Source organism: Cephus cinctus, unplaced genomic scaffold, assembly GCF_000341935.2.
Source record: "Cephus cinctus unplaced genomic scaffold, Ccin1 Ccin1_scaffold0240, whole genome shotgun sequence".
NCBI lineage: Eukaryota > Metazoa > Arthropoda > Insecta > Hymenoptera > Cephidae > Cephus > Cephus cinctus.
In genome coordinates this window covers 741,555-769,530 of record NW_014332956.1, presented here as the reverse complement: position 1 = coordinate 769,530, position 27,976 = coordinate 741,555, and the positions used below count along the sequence as shown (strand labels likewise).

The following is a 27,976-nucleotide window of genomic DNA, read 5'->3' as shown; positions in this document are numbered from 1 at the left end:
GGCAAGGTCAGCAAAGCTCTACTCTACCTATGGGAATGGTAATGCATTATGAATATCAAAACGTTTAATGTACTTGGAATTAATTTATTGATTCCCCGAAATGTTATTGTGGTATGAAAATTTACCTGAGATCTGCTTACCTCTGTATTTTATATTATCAAAAGTAGATTTAAGATTACAGGTGCGACTGTAGGTACTGAAGTTTCACAAAAAATACACTTGAACTTACTGACCCGAACACACACTCGTATTTTCTAATATAGGTTATACCTACAACTCTACTACGACGATCATTACGACATGTCTGATTTTTATTACGTTCTTTTGCGCAGGTTCCGATGAACGAAACGGACTTCAATCTTCTGTGGATGGGTAACCATCCTAAACCGGACGTTCTCCGAAATCTCACGGCTTATCAGAAGGTGAATCATTTCCCGAGGTAAAGCGAACTTGACGTTGACTGCCTAAGAAGATTTCAGACGTTGAAATTTTTTTTTTAAATATTCATAATACAATGCACAATAAATTCGCATTGTTTGCATTGGAAACAGACTAATAACTATGCGTTTCCCCTTACAGGTCTTACGAAATAACTCGCAAGGATCGCTTGTACAAAAATATCGAAGCGATGCAGAGGAGCAAAGGCGCGCGAAACTTGGATTTCATACCGCAAACGTTTCTTCTGCCGAGCGAATATAGGGAATTATTAACGGCCCACTTCAGGTATCGTGGGCCCTGGATTGTCAAACCAAAAGCCAGTTCTCGCGGTCGTGGTATATACATTGTTAACAGTGTGAGCATAACAATTTTTAGGTGTCGGTTTTAGTGGGACTTTATATTTCACAAGTGTAATCTTCGATTGCGTGTTCAAGCTGTTAACTGGAAACTTATTTCATTATATAAGTCGACTAGCTTACCCATTGAACATACTATAAATAAGATTTATTCTTTTTCTGATTGTCTTGACAAATGCGTGATGTGAATTGCGTGTGTATTAAAAAAAAAAGTACATGCAAACTTCTGACGTCTAACCGTGCCCATTTGTATTACGAATGTTGCAGCCGGAGAAGATTCTAACCGATGAATCCGTAATAGTTGCGCAATACATAAATAATCCACTACTCGTCGATGGGCACAAGTGCGACTTACGTCTTTACGTGGCCGTTACTAATTATGATCCTCTTTTAATATATCTCTACGAGGAGGGTCTGGTTAGATTTGCTACAGTCAAGTACGATGGTGGAAATCAGTATGTTTGGAATCCTTGTATGCATCTGTGTAATTACAGTATCAATAAGTTCCACGTTGACTATATTAAGTTAGTACACACGTTTTATGACGAATCTTGATAACGTTCTTGTCTAGTGGATTAAAAAAAATATTCTTATAGAAGCGAAGATCCGGATGCTGAAGATGTTGGACATAAATGGACGCTGTCGGCGCTGCTTAGGCATTTGCGTTCAACCGGTCAGGATACTGAATCGTTAATGCAACGAATAGAGGACGTTATTATAAAATCAATTCTTGCCACTGCTTCCGGTATCGTTAGCGGTGTCAAGCAATTCGTGAAGCACTCAGATACGTGTTTTGGTAATTATATATTTAATACTAGTACTATATTTAATATGAATTTAAAATAACCTGTGTCCCTATTTTAGAATTGTTTGGCTTTGACATACTTATCGATGACACGTTAAAACCTTGGCTGCTGGAAGTCAATCTGACACCATCACTCGGTTGTGATTCTCCATTGGATGTCAGATTAAAATCTGCCCTGATGGCAGATCTTCTCACTCTCGTAGGTATTCCTGCTGTCGATCCAATTTTAAGACCACAAACTACTCACACACGACTTGCCGTGAATCCTAATAAGAAAATGACTAGCGTAAGTGTTTGAGTTGTTCAGGGATTACAGAGCATCGAAAGCAGGTATCAAAACTGTCTTAGAAAATCTAATATTTTTTTGTTCAGTACAGAAGAGTGCATTCTGCTGAGACGTTATCGCAAAAAAAGAAAATTGCAAAAAGCAATATGAATAAATCAGGTCTCAGTTCGGAGCAGCAAAGGATCGTTGCATCTGCGAGGGCTCAATTTGAACGTAGAGGAGGATTCGTACGCATATTTCCTAGTCCAAAATCGTGGGAGATGTATTCTCAGTACTTAGGTTAGTAATGTATTTTGATATTAGTGTAAGTCGTTCAACAGAATTCAATTATTTTCTAAATGAATTACATCGGCGTTGTGTAATGTATTTTTTTTCTAGATCCCTCCACGGGAATACCGGTAGTGACTGATCCTCTGGGACCAGGAAGAGTACCACAGCAAGTTAATACAAATCATAATTTGATGCTGCACGAGCAACTATTTCCAGCTGCTAGTCGCGCCACTGATTTCATAATTCCAGAAGTGACATTGGATAGGCTATCTAGGTAAAGATTTATCTGTAATCTCAGTCGTTCGTTATAATCGATTTGAGTGTTATGATCAGTTGGAGGCGATGTCTAAGGACTCACAGGATTTAATGATCTATGAGATGTATCTCTTAACAGATATGAGAGGTATGAGAGAGCATTAGTGAAAGGACATAAACAAAGTTTGGACCGCGGTGATAGTAAAGAGAATATGGATGTAGATACGCACAAACACAAGGCTCAAGTGATGCAGTTGATGCAAGACGGAAATAAACTTAGGTATTTCATAATATCGTAAAATTGTTGTACCTTCAATTCATGCTAATTGATTTCCAGTAAATGATAACAATCTTTATAGTCCTGGCGAAGCTAGAAAGGCCTTTGGATTATATTTAGGATACACACTACGTAAGATATCACAACCCAATGCTGATCCAGCCTGTTGTGATCTTGTGATGAAGTTCCTCCAGCAATCAGCCAGCAATTTGAGAACACCATTCTTGTTCACTGTAAGCCATAATATTTGATTTTATTATCATCATAACACAATTCATCTACTTCTCTCAGAGCAATATTTTTTTTACAGCTGCCCAGTAGTAAGTTGAGTGACAAGGATAGGGCTGCTATAACTGCGAAACAGTTATCCGATTTTTTACATCTGTACAATAGGGAAACGGATTTGTACGCAGACACCGTCGATCGACCTCGTACTGTTCCTAATAGACTTTTTCAAAAATTTCTTGCTTCAGCAAGGTAAGTTTATCGTTATTTAAATTCTTATTTGTTCGTACCACTTTCACTGTATCAATGCCTCGAAGCATGAGTGCGAATAGACTATTTTTAATTATAAATATTATTCTTAGAAATTGTAATTTCTTTCGCTTACGTGACTATAATCGTATTAATTGCGGTGCAGCGAGGAGGATCTGGACGACGTACTAATCCTACAAACGCGGCTATATAATTGCGCTCACAGCTTCTTGGGTAGAAGTGGTTTTGCCGGTAGCCTACGTGGTCCTAATCTCTTGGGCTCGTTACCGCACATCACATCACGAGTACATTCTAATGCAGCTACAACCGAACAGTGCAAATGTAACCATCCCAATAACCGAACGAGCAAAGTCCCACGCACATAGTTTCGCCACATTCGTGTTCAATTTTTCGTGATTACTTAATATAACTTTTTAATATCGTTGAACGAGCCACACCCTTATGAGTGAGGGAGAGGGGAACGTTCTTAAAATTTTCCAATTATATCAGCGGCCAATTAGAAAAGGGAGAGAAATATCCAGATAAAATGAGGGATATTTATGCGAAATACTTTAGTACATAATATTTTTTAGAAACTTTAAGTCTCGAAATACGTTTCAAGAACGTCATTGCTGTTGCCAATGTGAAATCAAGTATAATTGATATGGCATAACTGATTGAAAATTAACTGCGTTTAGTCATAATTACGATCTTTGAAAATAGAGTCAGAGTCATTACCTTGACCTATCTTATTATTACACTCGGCGTCAATCCATTGGCAGCAGCTCGGCGTTTAACGTGCTGAGGTAATATTTCAATTCCATAAGCTAGTCTTCGCAATCGTCGATATTAAAGGTAATGTTACAATATTAGCGAAATCTTTAAAATAGATTAAAAGAATTTTATAGTTACATATGGGAATGGCCAATGAGATTTTTCGGACGTCTTCGAGGACAGTGTGTGTTGTCTTCAAACGAAGATACCGATAATAAGTCAACCATAAAATTTTATCTAATGACTATTACTATTTCCTAGTCTATAACGGCAGACGAATGATTCACTAATATAATAACTTCATATTAACGCCATAGGACGTGCTTTTCCTATAAAATTAAAAACGAGCCAATCTAGTATAATACACGGGGCTCGCTGGTATGCATAATGAAATCTGAAATATTTTTTTAAACTGAGCCTCGACCCTGGTACTGTTAAAGACATCTAAAGCTTAATGAAACTTAATTCTCACAAATATTATAAGAATTTTCTCAGTAATTTTTCAACGCTTTCACTTGGAATTTATTACTCGATATTTCACATGCACCAGAATCATTCGTATTGCTGGCTGTTACACTTTACCGGCCTACAATGACTACAATCATTTATTCTCACTAAGCACAATGGTAGCGAAACCGTTGTAATTCATGACAGGCATTGCGATTCTTCGATATTTCTATAGACAACGTTCCTATTACAATATTTTTCTTCCAATCGAGCAAATACATTATGCTAACACCAATCAGTCGATCAATCAATAATTGTTACTATCAGCTGCCTCGTTTTTGCTTCTACTCGCAGCAGAAGTAACAAGAATTCGCGACGATAAGCAAATAAATTGGTAATAAACTTACTTAATGTATTCGATCCATCTTTCTATTGAGATATTATCAATTAGGCGAGTTTAAAACTCGCGAGAAGTGCGATACTTCGTTATCTCTTTCAAGTGGTTTTTTACCGCCAGATACTTTCTCGTAAACTGCGAATGAACTTACAATAGTATTAATCCTATTAATATTTATTTAAACACGTTTCCGCTACGCGTGACCAGCTTAAGTAATTCATAGTGCGAACGTAGTTATTCGTAAGCTTACAATTCTTGTGTGGTAAATGCCACGATTGGCAGGTACCAATCCAAATGAAAAAACAAGTTTTCATAAAACATCCACATCCATCCACACACATCCGTCTGTAATAAACGTGGGGTTTAGTCAGGTCGTAATAAAAAGCATTTATATTGATAGATACGTATTAACCAGCTTGATCAGTTCAATTCGAAATTTAATTTCACGAATTCAATTTCCAAAACTTATTGATCTTCTTCGTATACTGTGATATTTATAGCTGCTTGTAATTGTAGAGGCCAATTTTAATTCTTAATTCGCATTTAAACCAACCGTAGAAAGATGGTCGATTAATTTAGAGAACGTTTTTCTGTATAATACCTTAATTTGCTATATGAAATACGGTCGGGATCGATGCACAAACGTTAAATTGAAAATAGCGGCTAAATTAATTGTGCAAAAGTTTACGCAACAATAACACAAAAACGATTCAGCTTAAGCTAGCGTTGTTAATAAAGTCTAACGTAATTGTATAGTAAGTAACAATCACTAATATAACAATTTTACAACGAAGATGTTCAAACTGCACATATAATTATTTATTTATTACGTCATTGATATATTTGTATACATGTAGGTATCGTATGGTTATTCATCATTTTGTAACACTGTACTTAATGAACGATGTTATGCCTCTGCCTCGTTGGAGGAATCAATACAATGCTTATATTTGGTTATCTGGCCATATTTATACTAACGTATCTTTAACCCACGATAAAAATATGATTTTTATAGTAATCGATTATTATAATTGCCTGCTATAAATTAATGTTTTCAAAGCAATGAAGTGCAATGTTTGTTATACAAGAGGTTATAATATCATCATATGGTACATGCGATTAAACATCTTTATTCGTATTTTAGATAGGCCTCCATAAATGAAGTTTTATAATTAGTTTCATAAGTCTTATAACACATCGACGTCTTTTCGACAATTTTAACGTACTTTATATATTCACTTATTTATTTCGAATTAGTCGATAAGACGGTATAGATCAAAATACGTCGCATTATGCCCATTCGCCGCTCCACTTCTGTTCCGTACGAATAAAAAGGTAAATGTCAAATGACGATCTAATGCCGAAGTAAAATAGATTGATTCGAGGGAAGAATGAAATTGCTATTTATATTTTGTTGATGTCACTTAAAAATCTTTAAGTTTTACAAGTCGACTAGGACGACGAAGATTACGATTTGCGATGTTGTGTATCAAGTTATTATTTATATTTCTTTATAACGCGTTGAAGTAATATATTTTTTTGTATTGTGTGTCCGTAACACCCATTATAATCCTGCCAATCCGCGCAGTATTTATAATAAAATACATATATGAGATGTGCGCGCGCGACATTTTACTTAATTTCACAGTGTAAGAGATTGAGGTTTCATTGTAGCAATTTTCCCTATGGACAATTGTCGGTTTTAACGTACCGTTGTTTCGTATTAATATTAAAGGGATCTTCTTTTAGTTCCGCGTCTTACAGTATTCTTCGGGTCTGGCACTTTTATTAGCAAGAAATGAAAATGGCAATTCGTATTGTGAGGGAAACAACTCAGACACTTACCACGAGCGAATTATGTCCCAAAATGCCTTTTTATTGTATACGTTATAAAAGTATATACGAATAATTAGGTCGATAGAATGCTTGGCTCGCAAGAAGTCTGCTCTAAGCAAAGGGGATGGCACCCCATCTAATTTTGATATATCCTGTTTGCTTAGTATTATTTTCCGTTTACACATCTCACTGTATGAGGGTTTGCGTGACGGATAATTAAGGCATTCTTCATTATTACATATTGCAATAATCGTTTGCCGCATTGTATTATCTATATTTTCAGTGTCGCTTCGTGATTTTGGTGATTGTTGTATAGGGAGGGACGTTGAGTGATATCGTAGCTACTAATCCTTTAGAGTACCGGCGCAAATTCTTGTCATGTCTGGGGATACACCCCTTACATATCAAACATCACCTTCAAGACGTTATAACGTCTTTTGGCCCACTAGACGTTAATCGTTTCTTATGCTGTCAAATAAAAATGATTCGAGATGGTTCTTTCTTGTAAACAACTTATTTTCAAGGTGGACCACCGGAATTTCTTGTTAATTATTTTATGTTCGTGTTCGAGGAAATTATTCCGGAACGAGCGGTTATGTAAAAAAAATAATCACCAAAGTCAAGTAAAGAAAAGTCATGAAAGTAAATGAAGAATTAAAAATAAATGGGAAAATATGAATTAGGAAAATATCGATAATACCTCCGGTGTCGTGCGCGGATCGCGCGACACTCACTTCTTACCTGTGATCAGAGAAATTTGCTAGTCAGCTTATCATCTCTATCGTTAAAATATGAATAACTAGACGATAGTAGATTTTACGATATCGGCCACTTAATCTTCGGCAATCGACAGATCCCAGTACGTTGAGCTGAACTTGTTGAAATTTAGTCCTAATAAAGCTGCTGAATTTTGACGACTGAGTTACGCGTAACAATTTTTTGGTAATAACGCGTAATACATTTTTGAATTGTTATTACGGCATAAATGCGAATGATTCAAGATACAATTTTTTAAAGATACAATTTTTACATCGTAACGAATAATTATTAAATGGTTGTTACCGTAACTCAGTTATATAGGATATCTGTGAAGATATCGATATACAGTAAAATAAGCATTAATTATGTACGTCAATATTAAAGCATATTTTTCCCAATGTAAGGCAATGTCTTCAAATTACAGATAATAAAAATAAAACAATGAAACATAATAGCCTACATATTTCTTGCCATTATATCCTCATAACTAAATAGGATTTTCTTAGGTTAATTTACATAGATTTCACTGTATCCTCATAATTGGAATTTTATAAATGGACTAGGCTGTGTGAATGACATATTACTTGAACAAAAAATACATTGTTTGTTATTCGAAATTAAAATTTAATAAACAGTTATTTGTCATTAAGTATGTATAACAAAACGTTGTTATACATTGTCTTTTTATCATATCCTTAAAACACATAATGCCATAACATAAAATTATATAAATTTCGTGAAACCAAAACAAAGCGTTTGTAAAATATTGATGCATACTTACGGCGAATAGAGAATGAGTTTTAAAAGTAACCTAAGCTAATTATATTAAGATATACGAACTGATTAATAAGGAATTGTCGATACATCTAAGTTTAAAAATAAAGAATATTTATGAGCATCGTATATTTGAATCACGTTTCCATCACTTCCACGATTGCGTCTGTTAAGCCAGCCTCCGCAGGAGTTTCCATTGGGGTGATTTCTAGATTCTTTATAGTAGTGGAATATGTTTTTTGAAATTTCTCGTAAGTCCCAATTTCCTATAGAAAATTCAATGCTCAGTATATATTTTTCGTTTATCGACATAGGATTTTTACCTTTTTCAGAACAGATGGCCGCACTTTAGTAAAAGCAGTATTAACGTGTCTCATAGAAACTTCTACTGAACCTGGAGGACCTGTCATAGATTCACGCAAAGCTTCCACTCCTGCTTGTCTTACTAATGCGGCTAAATCAGCTCCTGTGTAACCTGCGCATTTATCATTATTTCCTATGTCTTCCAGGCTAACATCATCCGCCAGTTTGGGTTTCGTTCCATTCTATAAAATGTACAGAAAATATAAGATTAAAACAAATGTTTACTTCAATATATACATAACTAATAGTCGTGATACCTTTGTTAAAGCTTTGAGAATATCAATACGATCTGAAGCTGTAGGTAATCCTACATAAATGATTTTGTCAAGGCGACCTGGCCTAAGAACCGCGGGATCTATAATATCCGGCCGATTAGTGGCAGCCATCAGGAAGACACCTTTTCTTCCTTCAACACCATCCATTTCTGTTAGCATTTGATTGACAACTCGTGAAGTTGCACTCGTATCTCCCTCTGACCTCTTTGGACAAAGTGCATCCAGCTCGTCAAAAAATATGACGCAAGGTGCTGAGTTTCTTGCGCGCAAAAAACATTGGCGGACAGCTTTTTCACTCTCTCCCACATACTAAAAATTTTAATAATATTCGAATTCTCCGGTTACACAAGGCACTATTTCCATAAATAAAACTACTAACCATATTGAGCAGCTCGGGACCTTTGACAGAGATAAAATTAATTCCAGCCTCGTTGGCAATTGCTTTTGCCAGCAACGTCTTTCCGCATCCCGGTGGACCGCATAAAAGTACCCCCGTTGGCGTAGTTAACCCCAGAGCTGCGAAATGTTCGGAATGTCTTACGGGAGCTAATATCGTCATTTGTAATTCTTGACGTATATCACCGAGGGAACCAACATCATCCCATGTAACATCTGGTACTGTAGCAAATCCTTCTCTTTTTGCTGATGGTTGTACAACATGAAGAGCATCTTCGAAATCCTTGTGATTAATGAAAAGATTCGCCAAATGTTTTGGCGAAAGTGGTGGTTCCTCACGAAGCCATGTTAATAAACCAGAAAGCTCATCCACTGGTGTATCTATTGGAGTGTTATCTGTTTTCATGGAGTTGCTCTCTGCTTTTACATTATTATCTATCATGTCATCGTCGTCATCGAGGGTTATATGAGACTGAACAGACGTCGACGGTATTGGACTTGCAGGAGTACAGATAACTTCATTTTCTATATCTTCTACGTTTCCTTTGTCGTTTATTACAGTAGTTTCTTCTACTTCAATTGATATTTTGTCTTCCGTATCTTTTTTTTGTAAGTCCTCGAAAATTCTATTCACGGCAAATATAGCTGCCTCTCGGATTAGCGAAACTAAGTCAGCACCGACAAATCCTGGCGTAAGCTCAGATATTTTGGCCAAATTAACATCTCCTGCGAGAGCCAATGCCTGTGTATGCAATTTTAAAATTTCCATCCGGGAGTTACGATCTGGAATGCCTAGAGAAACTTCTCGATCGAAGCGGCCAGCACGACGTAGAGCAGGATCTAAGAAATCTGGACTATTTGTTGCTCCAACAACTAACACTCTATCACCGTTTTCTTTTAAACTCAATTCTGAAAATAATTAATGTTATAATAATAATAAGTAAATCTTACTACAAACTGTGATAATCAAAATGAACTTACCATCCATGCAAGATAGGAGTTGCGCAACTATTCGTCTTTCCATTTCTCTCTGGGCATTTGCTCTGTGTGGGGCTAAAGTATCAATCTCATCGAGAAAAAGTACACAGGGGGCAATAGCGATTGCTTGATCAAAAAGTTCTCTAATGCGTGCTTCGCTTTCACCCGATATACCCCCGACAAGTTCAGGACCAGCAACTTTCAGTAGCGGAATTTCCAATTCCTTAATAAAAAATATGTATTACCTTACAAGTTGATTATATAAAGGATATTTAACAGAAACAAAAAACCAACCCCAGCGATTGCATAGCCTAATAATGTTTTTCCACATCCTGGTGGTCCATGAAGTAAAAATCCTCTTGGAGATGATATACCAAGTTGCTTAAATACTTCTGGATGCTTTATGTGTACTAGAAGTTTGCAGATCGTTTCAAGGACTTTTGCACAACCAGCGATATTTTCAAATTTAATCTTTGCCTCAGTTACAAGAACCTCGCGTTTTCTCTTTTTTATGGAAAATTGTGGACTATCTCCATCCTCCACTCGTAGCCTTTTCTTGATTTGCTTCTCTACAGGCGATGGTGTTGGCGGAGGTAGTGGAAATGTCGTTACTTCCTTCACAGACTATACAGTGGTGAAAAAAAATTATTAAATATTTCATGTTTGCACTGTAAATGTAATAAGTTACATATACAAAATTTTCTACATGATTAATACTAATAGTATCTATATAAAAAAAATTAATTTTTCTTATAATATCATAAATAAAAGTAATATATTTGCTTGCTTTTTTCTGGGATTCATTTGATAACATTGGTAGCTCCCATGGTTTCTTTGAAGCAACAACCTCTGTATCACTTGGATCATCATCACCGCTGATATCCACAACTTCTCTGTCACAAGAATTGCCATTAGGATTGCCTTTTTTATAAATTTGTACCATCTGATTGTTAAATCTAGTATCCATCCTGTGTGAGTTTGGCTAAAATACAATACAATATAGTCACATATTATAAACTTTATGCATATGTTATATATATATATAAAGAATATATGACCCTTATCAAATTACATATGATTCTAGATATTATAACTGCATATTGAATACCTCATAATCATCATTGTCGTCATAATGTTCCATTACAGTAGACTTCCTCTCATAATTTCTTGATATTTCATCGTACGCCTTTCGAACCATAACCCTAAGGGCTCCCTGGTTTCTCTTTTTATATTCGCGATACCTCTTTTGTAAGTAAGTTACTACTTCGTTTACTTCAATATATACCTTTTCCACGTTAGCAGCCAGATACTACAAAAATATTTTATGAATATATAACATAAAAAAATGTTGTCAAGAAATTACACTATTAATTTGTAGTTGCCGCCATAACAAATAGGCGCCACTTTTTATTATACGACAGTATAAAGCACGTGCAATAACTAAGTAAGCGTACGCCACTCTCAATAAGCACACAAATCGTTACTTCATGAGACGCATCTATCTACAGAAAGGTAATTAGCATCCTCAGTCAGCAGATTTTGTTCCTAACGAACGTAAAATCCATAATCTTACTTGATGTACTCTTGAAGCGATGAGAGGATCACAACGGATCCTATTTGAAGTTTCCTTAACTGTATTTGTGTTCATAGATTCAGTATCGGCGGTATTCTTAGCACTTAAGCGTCGAAGAGGAATAATATCGACCGACGAATTAAGCTTTATCTTTTGCATGCTAATTATGTGTTACTGTATCATATTTTTTCTCTGTTACCAAATGATCGTCCCATACGAATTTTCTCACTTGAAATGTTTCACATGTTGTTACGTCGACTTCAATTTTCTTTACCAACATTACCGACTGAACCTACGTTAATAAACTTTTATTCCCCACAAGACGATATCATTAAGTAATTTCATGTTTAAATATTACAATTTTACTTACAGATATTGATGTCAAGAAGATAAAATGTTGAGCATTTTGAAATGCGCTTCGCTGCGCCAGAAAATTCCAACATGCATGAAGAGTGTTCTTGTTAACTCTGTGAGGAACATGAATCTACATATAAAAAAACCCAGACCTAGGATAATAGATATCCTCAGGACTAAGGATAATATACCACCAAATTTTGATTTAATATACAGAACAAGCGCAGAAAAATTTTGGATCTATACTGATTATGCATCCACTATTATGTTAGTCTTTATGGGCACCCTTTCAGTCTATGTAGTGTTTTCAATGGAAAATCTAGAGTTTCCTCTTGTGGATAACAAGAGGGAATTTATAATTGTAAAACAAAAATATCAGCTAGTACTTCCATTTTTAATAACTTACTGTTTACTCATTGCTGCAAAAGTTTTTTCTTACAAGTTCACAAGGAGAATTTATTTTGATGGCGATTCTACATATAAGGCAGTATTTAATGGTTTACTGCCTTTTCAAAAGAGAATTATGACTATTTCTAAAGGAACTGTTAAAAAGGCAAAACCATCTGAGATATTGTCTTGGAAGCATTATCAATATCTAGTAAATGGTCACAAAATCTATTTGGTTGAGAATGATTTTCTAAGTTCCGCTGAATTATATAATTTCTGTCCTGAGGCTGAATATTCTCTATAAGCATTTACATTTATTAACGCATTGTAGTATATGTTAGAAAATATGTATATGTAGTATATATTGTAATATAAGAGTGATTTGAGTGTTAAGATTAAGAGCCACTTTCAAGAAATGTTAACTATTAATTCATACAAATATGAATATTACCAAATTTCATGCTGCGCAGCTAATGTGGCCAACTGATTACATTAGTACATATTTACTGATTGTTTTAGTTAAATAAATTTGGAGCGCAGAATAAACTTTCTTTTCCAAAATCCATCTTATTTCTTAGAGTAAAAAGTACTCGATCACATTGGAATCTGCTATTACCTCAAGAGCCATTATGCGTATTAAATCTTAGTTAATATGTGCTACAGTGTTTCCACTCTAGAGTACGCTTATCCACAAAAATCGAAACACTGCGAAATAGTATCCAACGTAACGTGAGATCTGTCAATAGGTTTTCTGTAATCGTCATTTGGTGAAGGGGTGGACATACGGTCGGTGTATTAGACAAACTCAGAATGTATTGTGTGTTTGTAAAATGTAATTGATCAAAATTCATTACACATGGCACCTTCGAAGGACAAGTGGGTGCGGCGTTTCGTCATTACAGAGACGAAGCGACATAAAAAAGGATTCACAATTTACAAAGTTACATCATTGGTATAAACACAAAACATTCTGTATTCATTTTATAATTCAGTTAATAGTCTACCATTACGTGAGTCTATATTATTAAAAACGCTTACATGATTCATTGATGATAATAATACTGGATATATGTTTCTTTGATAAAAACACATTTGAATTTTTATCATCTGTTTATTTCCAGTATTATAATATTACTATCGCTCCTATGGGAATTGTATAATTTTACTTTACTTATCAGACAATGGTAGTTCTTCTATAAGTTGAAAAAGTGTTTAAACCAATCTTTATTTCAGTGTACTGCAATATATAGCGTTAAACTTTTATGCCATGCAAGTATTATTACTTTTGCAGATGTACTTGAAACCGTCGTTGGAAGCTATATCAAGAGTATCAGTTTGGAAACGTTATAGTGACTTCAGAAAGCTTCATTCGGAACTCAAGGTTCTCTCTACATCTCTTACTATTAAAGAACCATTTCCACAATTTGCTAGGCCACGTTACTTTGGACGTTTTGAAGCAGAGGTCATAGAGGAAAGACGGTTATGTGCTCTACAATTTCTTGAATTCATAGCAAGGCATACTCCATTATTCAAGAGTGAAGTGTTTGTCAAATTTTTCGATAATGATATAAATGTCTGTCTAACTGACTGTTCTCAGTCAATGAGTTCAGATGCATCAGAGGATGATAGAAATGCCAATGTAACAGACACGGATTCATTAAATAATTCTACGTCTCTAAACGTAACCCAGAATAGGCTGAAAAATGGTCAAAGTATTTCCAACGAGTTACCAAAGTTTGTTTACACAGAACAAATAAAGCCAACAGTATCAAAACGTATCTATCAGTCAAGCACAAAGGTCAGACCTGATCAGAATTATGGGAAATTGTCTATGAAAAATCAAAGCATAGATAATTCACCCTTATACCAAGAACCAGGAACAGATCAAATTATGTCCAAGGAGAATCTCAGCACACAAAGTCATAGTGAAAGTATTGCAGTCATGGACACAGGACAACTAACAAGTAATTGCACAATCAGCAGTACAAGTATCGACGTCAAAGAATTTCTGCAGGATAAAGAAAGCCCCAAGCCGACACATGTCATATCGTCCGTTTTAATACACGATGGTTCTGACCTTCTAAATACGCAAGAAGACTCTGCGCAATATATTCTAATAGCTGCAGCTCACATGAGTGCAGCGTTCCGTCACGAGGTTATAGCTGAGTATGAGGAAGCTTTTACGCAGTACAAACTGGGAATTTCAAATCTTCTCAATGGGGTACAGACGGATCCAGACGTGAACAGAAGGTATACGATAAAGAATAAGATAACAAAGTATTTAGAGAGAGCTGAAAGACTGTATAACAGGCATCTTAACTGTAATATCTCTCTATTATGTAAGCCAATAACAGAACTGCAAAATTATAAGGTACTACGAGTCATTGGGTCGGTAATACTCGTGCGAGATATAATGCGTGAATGCAATAGAATGATAAAAACAGTGGAAAAACCAGCTGGACGTAAAGAAGACATAAGTAATTATATTCTACGTGGCAAAGTACCTCACATGGTACAGCTTTATGCCTGTGTACAGACAGAAACAACTGTGTTCCTGGTACTAGAGTATGCAAGTGGCGGAAAACTGTGGGAACATGTAAAAACGCAGTACAAATCTGCTGAAAATAAGATAAGCTCTTATAAGAAGAGTCACACAAGATCTATTAGTTGTGGTGCTGTAATTCAACCTGATTATGAGAGTGTGTTGGATTCTAGTCATAAAAATAGACAAGAAGAAAAGAAAATTCCGGAGATAAAACACAGTATTTCAGACTTTATTCAGCATGACGATGTATCTGAATCTCAGGAGAATCTTGAGATTTCACCTGAAGAATCTTTGAGAAGATTGGAAGAGGAATTTGGAGCAAATTCAAAGTATAATAGGGATTTGCCTACTACGGATTTGTTAGAAAAAGCACAAAAATTACTTCAATCTGTTAATGCAACGTTGAAGAAAAGTAATTCCATTGCTTCTCGTTTAAATGAATCGGAGGAGCTGCTACATCCATATCACCATAGTGACTCTACACTTGAGAAGGATTCCCTGAAGGAAATTGTGGAAATTGATATTCACATCCAAGAATCAGAACAGGATTGTGTCAATTATGAGAATAACTCTGTAAAAATGATGAAGCCGTTGAGTGACAATGAAAATACAGAAGAAAGTTATGATTTGAGTGAATTATCAACTAGCGAAAGCTGTACTGACCTCAGCTTAGGTAAGGACAAAGTCTCTAGTATATTGGAGGAGGGGACACCAAACATGGAACTCTCCCAATTTGAATATGAGCTCTCAAAAAAGACAAAAAGTACCAATGGCACTGTGGAATCTAGTCAGTTTATTAGAATGAATGGAGGTAGTCAGTATGCAGACGAGTTACAGTTACATACAGGTGATGACAGTGGAGTGGAAATGGAACAGGAACTGTGGAAAGTGCCAGAAACGATTATCAGGCAGTGGGCAGCCGAAGTACTTTTAGCATTGGAGTCTCTTCATCAGCAGGATGTTATAATAGCTGACTTGAGGCCAGATAATATTTTACTGGATGATAACGGGCAGGTGGTGATGACGTACGTCGTACCACGACGTGATGTCGAATTACCACGATCCAGGAAGCCGTATATGTCACCGGAACTGTCTATGTTTTTACCAGCAATTCCAGCTACATCGGCTGCTGATATCTGGAGCTTTGGTGTTATTCTATATGAATTACTCACTGGAATTGTATGTACTGATAACGTGTATTCTTAATATTTACTTGTATAATAATTCTTTTATTTTCCCCTAGCAATTTCAGTGGAGACATCCTGGACCATTTCATTCACATTCCATTGTCAGCATTCCAGATGAAATATCACAGACTGCTAAATCCTTGTTATTCAGTGTGAGTTTTCAAAAGAATCAATTGCGGATAATATTCTTTGATTCGTTAATGAGGCATAATTTTGAAGTTAACACAAAAATTATTTCAGATCCTAAAATACGAGCCGAATGACCGACTAACGATTCCTGAAATTAAACAGCATCCATTCTTCGAACAAATCGACTGGGCAAATCTGTTGAATCCTTAAAAGAATTTCAAAACTAGAATGGCATGTAGGGAACTACTTCTATATCATAATTATATTTAATAATTTATTTTTTCGATATCTACCATTCTAATGAGTATTATTAGTACGTTTAATCATTACACGTTAATTATGAATTAAGGCTGCTGTTCAGCTAAGATTATGCGTGTATGTATGTACACATGTGATGTGAATAATGACATCACAAGCGAAGATACACTTACAATCGCTTTTCACTTTTATTTTCAATTAATTGGTTTAGCCACCTTCCTTGCGCGATAAGAAATCTAGATCATCTGCATTTAAAATGCACAAAAATCTTATCTTAAAGAATAATGGGTATACAAAAAACCGATCGGTTAAATTTTCATGGCGGCCGCCATTACACCAGCTTTACTTTTGTAAATTTTTCATCGAATTAAAATATTCGATACACTTAAACGCAGATGACCCGTCTTCCGGGCCATATAAGGAAGCCAGTTGACTCAATAATTGTATAAATTAATGGAAAACGCTAGTGAAAAATGGTTTTTAAAGGTTTCTTCGGTTCTGACGTTACTGCTCTGCATATGTATGCACCTATAGAACGGCTGAACAACAATATTAATAGTTGAATAGAGGACAACCAATGTCAATGTAAATCATTGTACAAATTGTATAGACAATTCACCATAATAAACTGGTGACGATGAACTTTCTACAGTATAAAAAATGTCCTAAACCCGTTTGAAAATAACAATGATTATGGATGTAATAAAACGTATATTTATTTTTTTTCTTACACAAAAATCAGATTATCACATTCGGTAAGTAATCAACGTGATTTATTTCTCTCAGTTCTAGAAACCGTCGACGACTTTATTCAGCATGACGATGTATCTAAATCTCAGGAGAATCTTGAGATATCACCTGAAGAATCTTTGAGAAGATTGGCAGAGAAATTTTGAACAAATTCAAAGTATAATAGGGATTTGCCTACTACGGATTTGTTAGAAAAAGCACAAAAATTACTTCAATCTATCTGCCAAGTTCTAGAACTGCTCAGTTCTAGAAACCGTCGAAATACCGTCAACGAATCTAGTAGTGAATAAAACATTAGCATTGTTAAACATGCCATCTTTCAAAGATACAATTATAAATTGGGAATGTTTAAAGTGTCTTTTTAACATCGTCCCAATGTTTTCCGTGTGAGATAGATCCAGGGCGGCATCGATCTCGTCTAAGATATACAATGGCGCCGGTTTGAACAACAACATAGCCAATATCAAAGACAAAGCTACTAAAGATCTCTGCCCACCAGACAATTCGCCTAAGGATTCCTTCCAAACGCCTGAGAAACCAATTTTCACTTCCAAGCCGTCGGAAACAGTTTGGTTTTCTGGTGGCTGTAATTTCGCATTGGCACCAGGTAATAAACTGCTGAATATCGAACCAAAGTCTTTGTTTACCTGGAAAAAAAAAACTTAATTATAATAATCCTTGGGAGTTTTTAGACATTAGAAAATATCTTGTTACCTGCTCCCAGGCTTCTAACAAGGTCTGCTTCTTCCTCTCGTCCAAATATTTAATTGTTTTCAGTATGTTACGCTTGTCGTTCTCAACAATTCCTTTCTTTTTCAACAATTCATTGTACTGCTCTTCTTCTTTGTTGAGAAGATTCATGGCGCGAGTGTTGACGTTTCTACTAAGCTTCTCACGAATGGATTCCAGCTGCTGTAACTTTTGTCCCATTTCCTCTGGATTGTTCACCTTGAAATCGTACATTCCACCTTAAGCAAAAAAATTCGAAGTGAAAACAATGAAAATACTGTACTTAGAATGATTGAAAGATCCAAGTACCTGCTTGACCAAAATATGCTTTATCCTGTTCGATCCATTCATATTTCTTTATCAATTCTGATACTTTGTGCTTGCATTCACCAAAATATGCTTCATCCTGTTCGATCCATTCATATTTCTTTATCAATTCTGATACTTTGTGTTTGCGTTTTCTTGCGTTATTCTTTATAGCTGTGATCTCATGATTTAATTTCTTAATATCTAATGCCAATTCTTCACTCTGTTTAACAATGTCTTCTTTCCTGGCAAGAAGCTTTTGTATGCCTTTGTTATGTTTGTTTATGGCACCCCTCTGCGCCTTCAAACTGGCTTGTATGTTTCTGACACCAGTTCCAGCTTCATCCAGGTTCTTCTGATATTCTTTTGCTGTCTCTCGTAAGGCAGCTAATTTTTCCTCAGCTTTTTCTAACTGCTCCTTTTCACTAGCAATTGTTTTTTGTAATTCTGTTATTTCTAGGTTTAATGTCTCTCTCGTAAGGCAGCTAATTTTTCCTCAGCTTTTTCTAACTGGTCCTTTTCACTAGCAATTGTTTTTTGCAATTCTGTTATTTCTAGGTTTAATATTTCTGACTCTTGCTCACGTTTCTGCCATTCCTTTCTACTCTGTTCGGCTTTTTGTTTGGCAGCTTTTAAGTCACTTTCAGCCTTTTTCAATTGTTTCTCTCGTATATTAGCGGAATCTTTTAATTGACTTTCTAATTCCTTTACACGCTTTGAATACTCTTTCTCTTGTTTAATAGCCTCTTGTATCTTCTCAGTTATTTCTGCAATAGTAGCTTTTAAAGTGTCAACCTAAAATGTAAAATATTTATAAAGAATAATTATTTCAAGATTCTTTAGGGCGTATTGATTACAAACCTCTTCTTTAATCTTGTGATGTGTAGTCTGTTGTAGTGTCTGTCGAACCATATCCACTTCGTAGACCCTCATGTCAAGCCTTTGCTTAACAGAAGCAAAACGCTCAGCCGTTTTATGGATTTTTGCAATTTTGGATTCGATTTCTTGTAGCGTATGTTCTTTTTCACTAATTTCCCTCTCAGCTTCTTTTAACTCATCGAGTTTCAGTAGCATTGATCCAGTTTTTGATGCTGCACCACCAGAAAGTGTTCCAGCGGGGTCGAAGAGGTCGCCCTCGAGGGTGACACATTTTTTCATGATCTTGCGATGGAAAGCTACCCTCTTTGCAGTTTCCATATCTTTGCACACGAGTATCTGGCCAAATATATAATTAACTGCTGGCCTTATCTCCTCGGGGAAGTGTATGAGGGATAGTGCTGACTGTACATTTTCAGGACCAACTAGTTTCTGGGCAAAATCAAGAATTCGTGAATCTATTGCTTTTCCGGTTACTTTGTTCAGGGGTATTATAGTAACGCGTTGCTGAAGTTGTCCTCGTTGAAGTAACTTCTTGCTTGTAGCCTCCGTATCAACTATCACATTATAAAGCTATAAAGAAGAATTCCCTAATTAAAACTTTTAATAGCGTAAATAAGATTTGATTATATTGTATTTAAAAACGTACCCTCCCGCCTGCTGCTATTTCTAAAGCATAAGCCGCCGTCTTGTCCTTTATATTGAACAATTTGCATACAACACCCTTGACAGAATTTCTTCTAAAATTTGGTTCCGGATCCTGATATTGGAATCTCAACTGCGGATACCGTGACTCGAACTGATCGATTCTATCCTGAAGATGCTGTATCTCTTTAGCCAAACGATGCTTTTGCTCTTGTAAAGCTTCCGTAGATCCCTCCTCGTAGTTCATTTTTTTTACTTCTTTCTCTAATTGTTTTAACTCTTTTTTCTTGTCTTCCAAATTTTTATTGTCTTTTTTGTATTCGTTCTCAGTACTCCTTGTCCTTTATATTGAACAATTTACATACAACACCCTTGACAGAATTTCTTCTAAAATTTGGTTCCGGATCCTGATATTGGAATCTCAACTGCGGATACCGTGACTCGAACTGATCGATTCTATCCTGAAGATGCTGTATCTCTTTAGCCAAACGATGCTTTTGCTCTTGTAAAGCTTCCATAGATCCCTCCTCGTAGTTCATTTTTTTTACTTCATTCTCTAATTGTTTTAACTCTTTTTCCTTGTCTTCCAAATTTTTATTGTCTTTTTTGTATTCGTTCTCAGTACTCAACATGTCCTTTTGCTTTTTGTTGAGTTGTTCTTTACTGTGTTGTAACTTCATTTCACATTGTTTCATTTCAGTTTGGGCTTGTGTTGCGCTTTGTCTGGCGCTTATCAATTGTTGTTCTAACGTTGCATTCTCGCCACTGTCACTTTGAAGTAAACCGGAAGTAATCTTCTGATAAGTTTCCTGCACGGCTATGACGGCGTCGGAATCTTGCTTATCCAATTCCTTTAATTTCTTAAAAAAGCCTCCTACTTTATTTAATTCATTTTCCTTCGTGATTAGGGTGTTCTCATCTTCAGAGATGTTTTTCTTAAGTTGCGCTATATTTTTTTCTTCGGCTTTTATGGCCTCTTTGTTACTGTTTGCTTCTGCTGTCAACTTGTGTTCCCTTTTTTCAGCTGCTTTCAGTTCTTGTTCAAGACCTTCGAGCTTCCCTCCTTTTTCCTAGGGAGAGCATGAGAATAATAAGTTAAGAGATACTGTTTGCTTCTGCTGTCAACTTGTGTTTCCTTTTTTCAGCTGCTTTCAGTTCTCGTTTAAGAACTTCGAGCTTCGCTCCATTTTCCTAGGGAGAGTATGAGAATAATGAGTTAAGAGATATAAATGCTTTGATATCTTTAAAGATTACTAACAGCATCTCTTTGTTTTGTTATTTCAACCAACTGCTCTTCGATAGTCTTGGTCTCATCCTTAAAATCTTCTATACTCTTCTCCTTTGTTTCTATTTGATCCTTCACAGCTTGAACACTTTCATCAGCCTTCTCACTGTTACGCAAAGTTGTTACATACTTCCAAGCAATATAAATTCTACGACAGTGTTCAAGTTCTCTTTCTATTCTTTGAAACTCCACATATTGTGATCTCTGCTCTTTCAATTTATGTAACTTGGGACCCAGCTCCTCAGTCATGATCTGTAAACATGATATTGCATAAATTAAAAAAAAAAAAAATAAACACTCGAGTAATTGATTGACATACATCATTGAATTCCTTCAATTTCATATCTTTTCTTTCAATAGTTTTAATCGCAGCTTGCTTTTTGGTCTCATACATTCTGGTACCAGCAGCCTCCTCGATCATGGACAAAATTTCAACAGGTTTCATATTTAAAACCTTTGTGATTCTTCCTTGCATTATTAAAAAGTGTGGATTATTCACATTAAGCTGAACCGAGAAGAACATATCTTGAACTCTTTTATATGGAACATTAGATCCATTGATCATATATTGGTTTTTGCCACCGATAACAACTTGTCTTGTGACAGTAATTTCTTCAAAATGTTCGTATCCCATTGGTGAAGCATTACGATCACGATTATCAAATGTTATAGTGACACTGGCTTTCTTTACACCAGCTTGTCCTGATTTATATACAAGATCTTGCAGTGAAGTAGCACGGACCTGAAAGAATATTTAATAAATACCATGTCCCACATCAAGTAAGACTATGCACAAGCGTAAAAATAATTGCTAATAATTTACCAACATTGTAAATCATACCTGACCCAGATTCGTAATACCCAAAACAAAACAAATAGCATCTAAAATATTGGATTTGCCGCTACCATTGAAACCAGTGATAGCATTAAACTCATTATCGAACCCATTGATCTCAATCCGTTTTGCATATGATTTAAATCCGTCCAACACCATGGACTTTATGTACATCTTGCGAATTATTTATCTCTTGCTTCTATGCAAAAGTAATCACCTTAAAAACGGAAATGCACAAATTATACTATGACAGTTGTCTTTTTCAGCCGGTTACATTCAAAATACACAAGTCAAGGATTCGAAGGCGTTCTTAAAGTTGTGCTCTCATTGAAGCGACAAGAACAAAATTGATTATCCAATCAGAAAGCAAAACAAACTTGGACAGAATGTTAGAAGCAATCACGTCACGTATGTACATACATATAATTTCCCGCTAAAAATCTTCCGTTCTCACGTAGTGCACATAGGCGAAAGATACAAAAGTTTGTTATTTGTTATAAAGTTATCTACGTTATGGAAGGTTTCGACGATCCAGGAATATTTTTCTCAAATAATTTTGCTACACAAGAACCACGTGAGAATCAACTGAATCTACAGGTTTTAAAGAAGCAATTTAAAGAATTCATTAGACAATTGCACGAGGGAAACTTTAATTATAAATATCGGTAATTTTATTAGTACTATACTTAGTTGTTTAAAAAAAAATATTTATTAGACTAGTACTGTAATAAGTTTTTGAATTTGAATCTTTATGATTTTTTAGAGACACTTTGAAACGGAACTACAACCTTCGCTTATACTACATTGATCCATAATCAATGTCCGATGTATTTCAGGATTACTAGTAAGGAATTCAGTGCTCGGTTAACTTACCAACTAAAATTGTCCCAGGATAATAGCCTTAGGGACCAGTTTCAATTTCACATACGACCGGAGATCTCCGAAATTTTGCAATTTTATCTTCAGGTTTTCAAGAAGAAATTTAAAGAATTCATTAGACAATTTCACGAGGGAAATTTTAATTATAAATATCGGTAATTTTATTAGTACTATACTTAGTTGTTTAAAAAAATATATTTATTAGACTAGTACTGTAATAATTTTTTGAATTTGAATCTTTATGATTTTTTAGAGACACTTTGAAACGGAACTACAACCTTCGCTTATACTACATTGATATTAATTTAGAAGATCTTGGAGCATACGATGAATCTCTTGCTGAGAAAATTTATAAACAACCAACAGAGTATTTGCCAATATTTGAAGAAGCTGTAAGAGAAGTTGCAGATGAACTCACAGCACCACGTCCCGAGGGTGAAGAAAAAGTAGAAGACATTCAGATACTTATTTCCTCCGATGGAAATCCAACTTCTCTAAGAGGCATGAAGGTAAGACTGATAAGATTATCATATTTGTGATTGAACTGCAAATATTTTATTCTAATTTCATCAATCTCAATTTCAGCCTGATATTGTTTCAAAGTTGATAAAAATTCCTGGAATTGTTGTGTCAGCTTCAGGAATCAGAGCTAAGGCAACAAAGATTGCAATACAATGCCGATCTTGTAGAGCTGTTCAAGTAAACATTAATATAAAACCAGGCCTGGAAGGATACATGTTACCAAGAAAATGTAATACGTATGTGTCTCTAACACTGATCATTTACCTACTAAACTGATATACAATAGTTAATCTATTATTCTATAAACAGAGAGCAAGCTGGGCGACCAAAGTGTCCCTTGGATCCATTCTTTATCATGCCTGACAAGTGTCACTGCGTTGATTTCCAAGTCTTAAAACTTCAAGAACTACCTGATCACATTCCGCAAGGAGAAATGCCGCGCCACTTACAATTGTACTGTGACCGTTACTTATGTGAACGTATCGTTCCTGGAAACAGAGTATTAATCTTAGGAATCTATTCTATAAAAAAAATAGCAAATGCTGGTGGCAGAGCAGCTGGCAGAGAAAAAGCCCTAGTGGGTGTTCGTGCACCTTATATTCGAGTTGTAGGAATTTCAGTAGATGGCGAAAATACTGGTAGTGGTAGGTTAATAAACAAAATACTGTTTTTACCACTTCTTTAAACATTTAATGTATAAACGATGCATGTTCTAAATAGGAACCCATGCAGTAGTGACTGCGGAGGAAGAAGAAACATTCAGACGTTTAGCAGCTGATCCAAATTTATATGAAAGAATGTCAAACAGTATAGCACCAAGTATCTTTGGTGCAACAGATATGAAGAAAGCTATTGCATGTCTGCTCTTTGGTGGGTCTCGAAAAAAAATGCCTGATGGTCTTTGTCGAAGAGGAGATATCAATCTTCTTATGCTGGGAGATCCTGGTACAGCCAAATCACAGTTATTAAAATTCGTTGAAAGAGTTGCACCAGTAGCAGTCTATACATCCGGTAAAGGAAGTTCAGCTGCTGGCTTGACAGCATCAGTAACGCGTGATCCAGTTACAGTACGTTTTATTCTTATAACCCTTTCTTCTTCTTGAATCCATACCAAGTTTAACACTCCTAACGCAAGAGGCTCATTCATTTCAGAGAAATTTTGTTATGGAAGGAGGCGCGATGGTATTGGCCGATGGCGGAGTGGTCTGCATCGATGAGTTCGACAAGATGAAAGAGGATGATCGTGTAGCTATTCACGAAGCCATGGAACAGCAAACAATCTCGATAGCAAAAGCGGGAATCACTACAACACTAAATACACGCTGCTCTGTTCTTGCTGCTGCCAATTCCATTTTTGGTCGATGGGACGATATGAAGGGCGCAGAGAACATCGACTTCATGCCTACAATTTTATCTCGATTCGACATGATATTCGTTGTCAAGGACGAACACGAGCAGAACAAAGACATCACTCTGGCCAAGCATGTGATGAGTATTCATGCGAATGCAGGATCGCTAAATGAACAGACTTTGGACGGTGAACTGTCTCTGAGTCTTATAAAGAAATATATTCACTATTGTAGAACGTGAGTAAATCTTTTTAAAAATTTTTATTCTGTGTAATACAGTGTTTTCCATCTCGAACTTATAGGCGCTGTGGTCCAAGACTAAGTAAGGAAGCTGGAGAAAAGCTACAAAATCGTTATGTAATGATGCGTGCTGGTACTCGCGAACATGAAAGAGACACTGAGAAGAGGCTATCCATTCCAATTACCGTTCGCCAACTAGAAGCTGTTATTCGAATTTCCGAATCATTGGCTAAGATGAGATTACAGCCCTTTGCTACAGACACTCACGTTAACGAGGCTCTCAGACTTTTCCAAGTTTCTACATTAGATGCGGCTATGTCTGGTTCATTGGCTGGTGAAAATATATTCATGATAAATTTTGTAGCTTTCGTTTTTTTTTAACTATATATTATATTTAATTTCTTTCTCAATAGGAGCTGAAGGTTTTACCACAGAAGAGGATCACGAGATGCTGGCGCGGATTGAGAAGCAGTTGAAACGTCGATTCGCTATTGGTTCTCAGGTTTCTGAATACAATATCGTTAACGATTTCGTCAAACAAAAGTATCCGGAACGTGCTGTTTACAAAGTGATACATACGATGATTCGTCGAGGCCAACTACAGCATCGCATGCAGCGTAAAATGCTCTATAGACTTTCATGAAAAGTAAGACTAGCTTCAGTATTTGCATGATACGAGAAAGTTAGACGAGCTCTCTAGTGTAAGCTCGTAATGCAGTTCTACCTGTGAATGAAAATCATATAAAAAGGAATAAAGATTTTTTTCAGTCAAAGTCTTAATAATTACGTGTAAGTTGCTTGGCTTTATCTCTTAATTTTGTATTATTTTGAGAATTTAATCTTTGTTAAAGTAACTCACACCAACCGACCTAGCGTGTTCACTTTGCATCTGTGTCCTTTTCCGGTGAATAAAAACAATTATTGATTGTGGTACAAAAAAATACAGAAGTTATTATTTACACTCTATTCTTCACAGATAACCGTGAGCATTAGTACTCTCTTTAATTAACGCAAAGGGCATGCGAACGAAGTACTTATCAATGTAATTCAATTGAACATTTTACAAAGAGAGCTTGAGGTACTTATCCATATTAGCAGGTCTGTTACGATAATGCGGTAGCTAGACAGATAAGCAAAATTTATTTTTAAAAAATTGTAAAATTTTTCCTAATAAAACGACTAAATCCATGACAATAATTACCTATGTCGTGATGAATAATTATTCCCATTAAAGGTAGTGGATTCACGACCGAAAGGTTCGCGCCTAGCTCCCAGCGGCATTCGCCAATGGGTTTTCGGGTAAACTATAGTATACCACTCCGAACTGAATTGGCTGCTAGTGACTTAGATTTTTAACGTAGTGCCATCTATCAAATGTAATGCGAATGGCATAGAATAGTGGCGCCTCCAGATCGGAAAAAAGCGCAACTATCTTTAAAAATTTGAAATGAATATATTTTTACTGTTGTCTTATATATTATCTTGTTATAAAAATATATTTTCACAAAATATGATCTAGTAATCGCAATATTCCATGTTTGGAGATTTGTTTCGTTTAATTTTCATGCTACGCCACACAGGTTTGCACCTATTATGTATACATATATTTTGATATGAAGATATTATTACATATTTTTATATTAAATATGTGTATATTTAATTTATAAATAATATTATTTAAAAATATAAGTATGTATAAGTGCAAGCTCGTGATTGTACATTGAGCATTAAATTTGATCTACTGCTTCGAGATTTTTTTGCTACAATGTATCGTCTGCTTTCGTAAAACATGTAGAAGCATGATTTTCGTTAGTAGCTCGCAAAGCGTGTAACAAAAGTGTGCTATTATTTCTTTTGCTTAAATTGGATTGTGTGTGATCGATTGCAATGGTGATACGGTTCGTAGATTTGTTCAAACTAGATGAGAAACCTTCTATTGAGGTAATCACCTTTGCACAAAGATACGGACTCATAGCTCGGACTTTCAAGTGTCCAGTGTGCGATAAGGACACGATTCTATGTACTGCTGAATTTCTTTCGAGCAAATATCGTTGGCAATGTCGTAGTTGCAAAACAATGAGATCAGTGAGAACTGGTCCGTTTTTTGGCAAATCGAAGTTATCAATGATCGAAATTTTACAATTGACATATTTTTGGATTCATAAGTACACCCAGATTCAGGCTGAGTGGAAATTTCAATGTTCCCTGCGCACGACGGTCGACTGGTACTATTTCTGTCGCGAATTATGCGTCGGTGTTGTACTAGAAGAACGTGGACAAATTGGAGGTCCGGGTATTGTTGTAGAGATCGACGAATCGAAGTTCGGCAAGCGAAAGTACCACCGAGGTAAACAGGTAAAAGGGTAGTGAGTATTTGGTGGGATATAACGCAGCAGTAATCAGTGTTTTTTGACAACAGTCAATGATCGATTGGCGGCCACACTCGTGCCTCTCATTAAGGAATTTATTGCACCTGACACCACAATTGTTAGCGATTGTTGGAAAGCCTATGAATCCTTAGGTGCAGAAGGTTACGAGCATCTGACCGTCAATCATTCATTGATTTTCAAAGATCCCGAGACTGGTGCTTCCACAAACGTTATAGAAAGATTGTGGGCATTGGTAAAATGGCAACTGCCGGATTGCAATCGCAGCAAAGGCATGTTCTCTTCGTATTTAGGGGAGTTTATGTACCGACGCTTACGAACAGATGCCCTTGATCCTTTTGAAAGACGTTGCTCGCGTTCATCCACCTCCATCCAACGACGTGGACGCTGCAGAGGACACTGACGCAGCGGAAGCAAGCGGAAGTGGATTTTGAAGTGGAATCGTCGACGGAGGAAATCCCAAAAAATCGGCACTTTTCACAGCCACCAATTATTGACGTAGCATCAACTTCTCGATTCACAGTATTTTGCGTAAGATGAAAGAAGAGGTTTCAGCTTCGAAATTTGTAAGTAAATTATA

At 35.9% G+C, this 27,976-nt stretch overlaps 5 protein-coding genes and 1 pseudogene across 17 annotated transcripts in view; 4 read left to right on the top strand and 2 right to left on the bottom strand.

The window, feature by feature from the left end:
• Positions 1 to 7,826, top strand: part of LOC107265789 (tubulin polyglutamylase TTLL5) — a 28,325-nt gene extending 20,499 nt beyond the window's left edge. For 6 of the 8 annotated variants that reach the window (XM_015735592.2, XM_015735593.2, XM_015735591.2 and 3 more), the window contains 11 exons: positions 333 to 439; positions 580 to 793; positions 1,062 to 1,318; positions 1,391 to 1,590; positions 1,659 to 1,885; positions 1,972 to 2,164; positions 2,264 to 2,429; positions 2,550 to 2,690; positions 2,770 to 2,920; positions 2,998 to 3,164; positions 3,328 to 7,826. In XM_015735592.2, coding sequence (XP_015591078.1) covers positions 333 to 439; positions 580 to 793; positions 1,062 to 1,318; positions 1,391 to 1,590; positions 1,659 to 1,885; positions 1,972 to 2,164; positions 2,264 to 2,429; positions 2,550 to 2,690; positions 2,770 to 2,920; positions 2,998 to 3,164; positions 3,328 to 3,547 — 2,043 coding nt within the window. In that variant the 3' untranslated portion in view covers positions 3,548 to 7,826. Of the gene's footprint in view, positions 1 to 6; positions 39 to 332; positions 440 to 579; positions 794 to 1,061; positions 1,319 to 1,390; positions 1,591 to 1,658; positions 1,886 to 1,971; positions 2,165 to 2,263; positions 2,430 to 2,549; positions 2,691 to 2,769; positions 2,921 to 2,978; positions 3,165 to 3,327 lie in introns of those variants that run through there. The other 2 variants (XM_025083138.1, XM_025083137.1) reach the window with 2 other exon arrangements.
• Positions 7,827 to 8,116: 290 nt separating this feature from the next.
• Positions 8,117 to 12,075, bottom strand: LOC107265787 (nuclear valosin-containing protein-like). Of its 2 annotated transcripts, none has more exons than XM_015735584.2 (9): positions 11,734 to 12,075; positions 11,269 to 11,469; positions 10,948 to 11,142; positions 10,455 to 10,784; positions 10,164 to 10,383; positions 9,166 to 10,091; positions 8,769 to 9,095; positions 8,472 to 8,693; positions 8,117 to 8,414 (listed from the first exon to the last, which is right to left on the bottom strand). In XM_015735584.2, exons 1-9 carry the CDS (start codon positions 11,890 to 11,892, stop codon positions 8,286 to 8,288), a joined length of 2,709 nt encoding a protein of 902 aa, XP_015591070.1. In that variant the 5' UTR covers positions 11,893 to 12,075; the 3' UTR covers positions 8,117 to 8,285. The 2 variants fall into 2 exon arrangements, with proteins under 2 accessions (XP_015591070.1, XP_024938902.1); XM_025083134.1 differs by lacking the exon at positions 11,734 to 12,075 and adding an exon at positions 11,524 to 11,650 and having other exon boundaries at positions 8,286 to 8,414.
• On the top strand, positions 11,532 to 13,035 carry LOC107265795. The gene is made up of 2 exons (XM_015735606.2): positions 11,532 to 11,672; positions 12,106 to 13,035. Exon 2 carries the CDS (start codon positions 12,128 to 12,130, stop codon positions 12,776 to 12,778), a length of 651 nt encoding a protein of 216 aa, XP_015591092.1. The 5' UTR covers positions 11,532 to 11,672; positions 12,106 to 12,127; the 3' UTR covers positions 12,779 to 13,035.
• Positions 13,036 to 13,140: 105 nt separating this feature from the next.
• LOC107265786 (ribosomal protein S6 kinase delta-1) lies at positions 13,141 to 17,235 on the top strand. Of its 3 annotated transcripts, none has more exons than XM_015735583.2 (4): positions 13,141 to 13,260; positions 13,766 to 16,198; positions 16,263 to 16,358; positions 16,447 to 17,235. In XM_015735583.2, the coding sequence occupies exons 2-4, from the start codon at positions 13,766 to 13,768 to the stop codon at positions 16,543 to 16,545; spliced, it is 2,628 nt and encodes an 875-aa protein (XP_015591069.1). In that variant the 5' UTR covers positions 13,141 to 13,260; the 3' UTR covers positions 16,546 to 17,235. The 3 variants fall into 3 exon arrangements, with proteins under 3 accessions (XP_015591069.1, XP_024938901.1, XP_015591068.1); XM_025083133.1 differs by having other exon boundaries at positions 13,160 to 13,306; XM_015735582.2 differs by having other exon boundaries at positions 13,160 to 13,426.
• A 336-nt stretch (positions 17,236 to 17,571) lies between these two features.
• LOC107265738 lies at positions 17,572 to 22,348 on the bottom strand (annotated as a pseudogene).
• A 160-nt stretch (positions 22,349 to 22,508) lies between these two features.
• On the top strand, positions 22,509 to 26,204 carry LOC107265791 (DNA replication licensing factor Mcm5). Of its 3 annotated transcripts, XM_015735601.2 has the most exons (10): positions 22,522 to 22,616; positions 22,986 to 23,053; positions 23,152 to 23,407; positions 23,484 to 23,656; positions 23,730 to 24,064; positions 24,141 to 24,487; positions 24,573 to 25,006; positions 25,072 to 25,343; positions 25,423 to 25,655; positions 25,986 to 26,204. In XM_015735601.2, the coding sequence occupies exons 1-9, from the start codon at positions 22,533 to 22,535 to the stop codon at positions 25,650 to 25,652; spliced, it is 2,199 nt and encodes a 732-aa protein (XP_015591087.1). In that variant the 5' UTR covers positions 22,522 to 22,532; the 3' UTR covers positions 25,653 to 25,655; positions 25,986 to 26,204. The 3 variants fall into 3 exon arrangements, with proteins under 3 accessions (XP_015591085.1, XP_015591086.1, XP_015591087.1); XM_015735599.2 differs by lacking the exon at positions 25,986 to 26,204 and having other exon boundaries at positions 22,509 to 22,616; positions 25,423 to 25,782; XM_015735600.2 differs by lacking the exons at positions 22,986 to 23,053; positions 25,986 to 26,204 and having other exon boundaries at positions 22,509 to 22,684; positions 25,423 to 25,782.
• Positions 26,205 to 27,976: the final 1,772 nt, after the last annotated feature.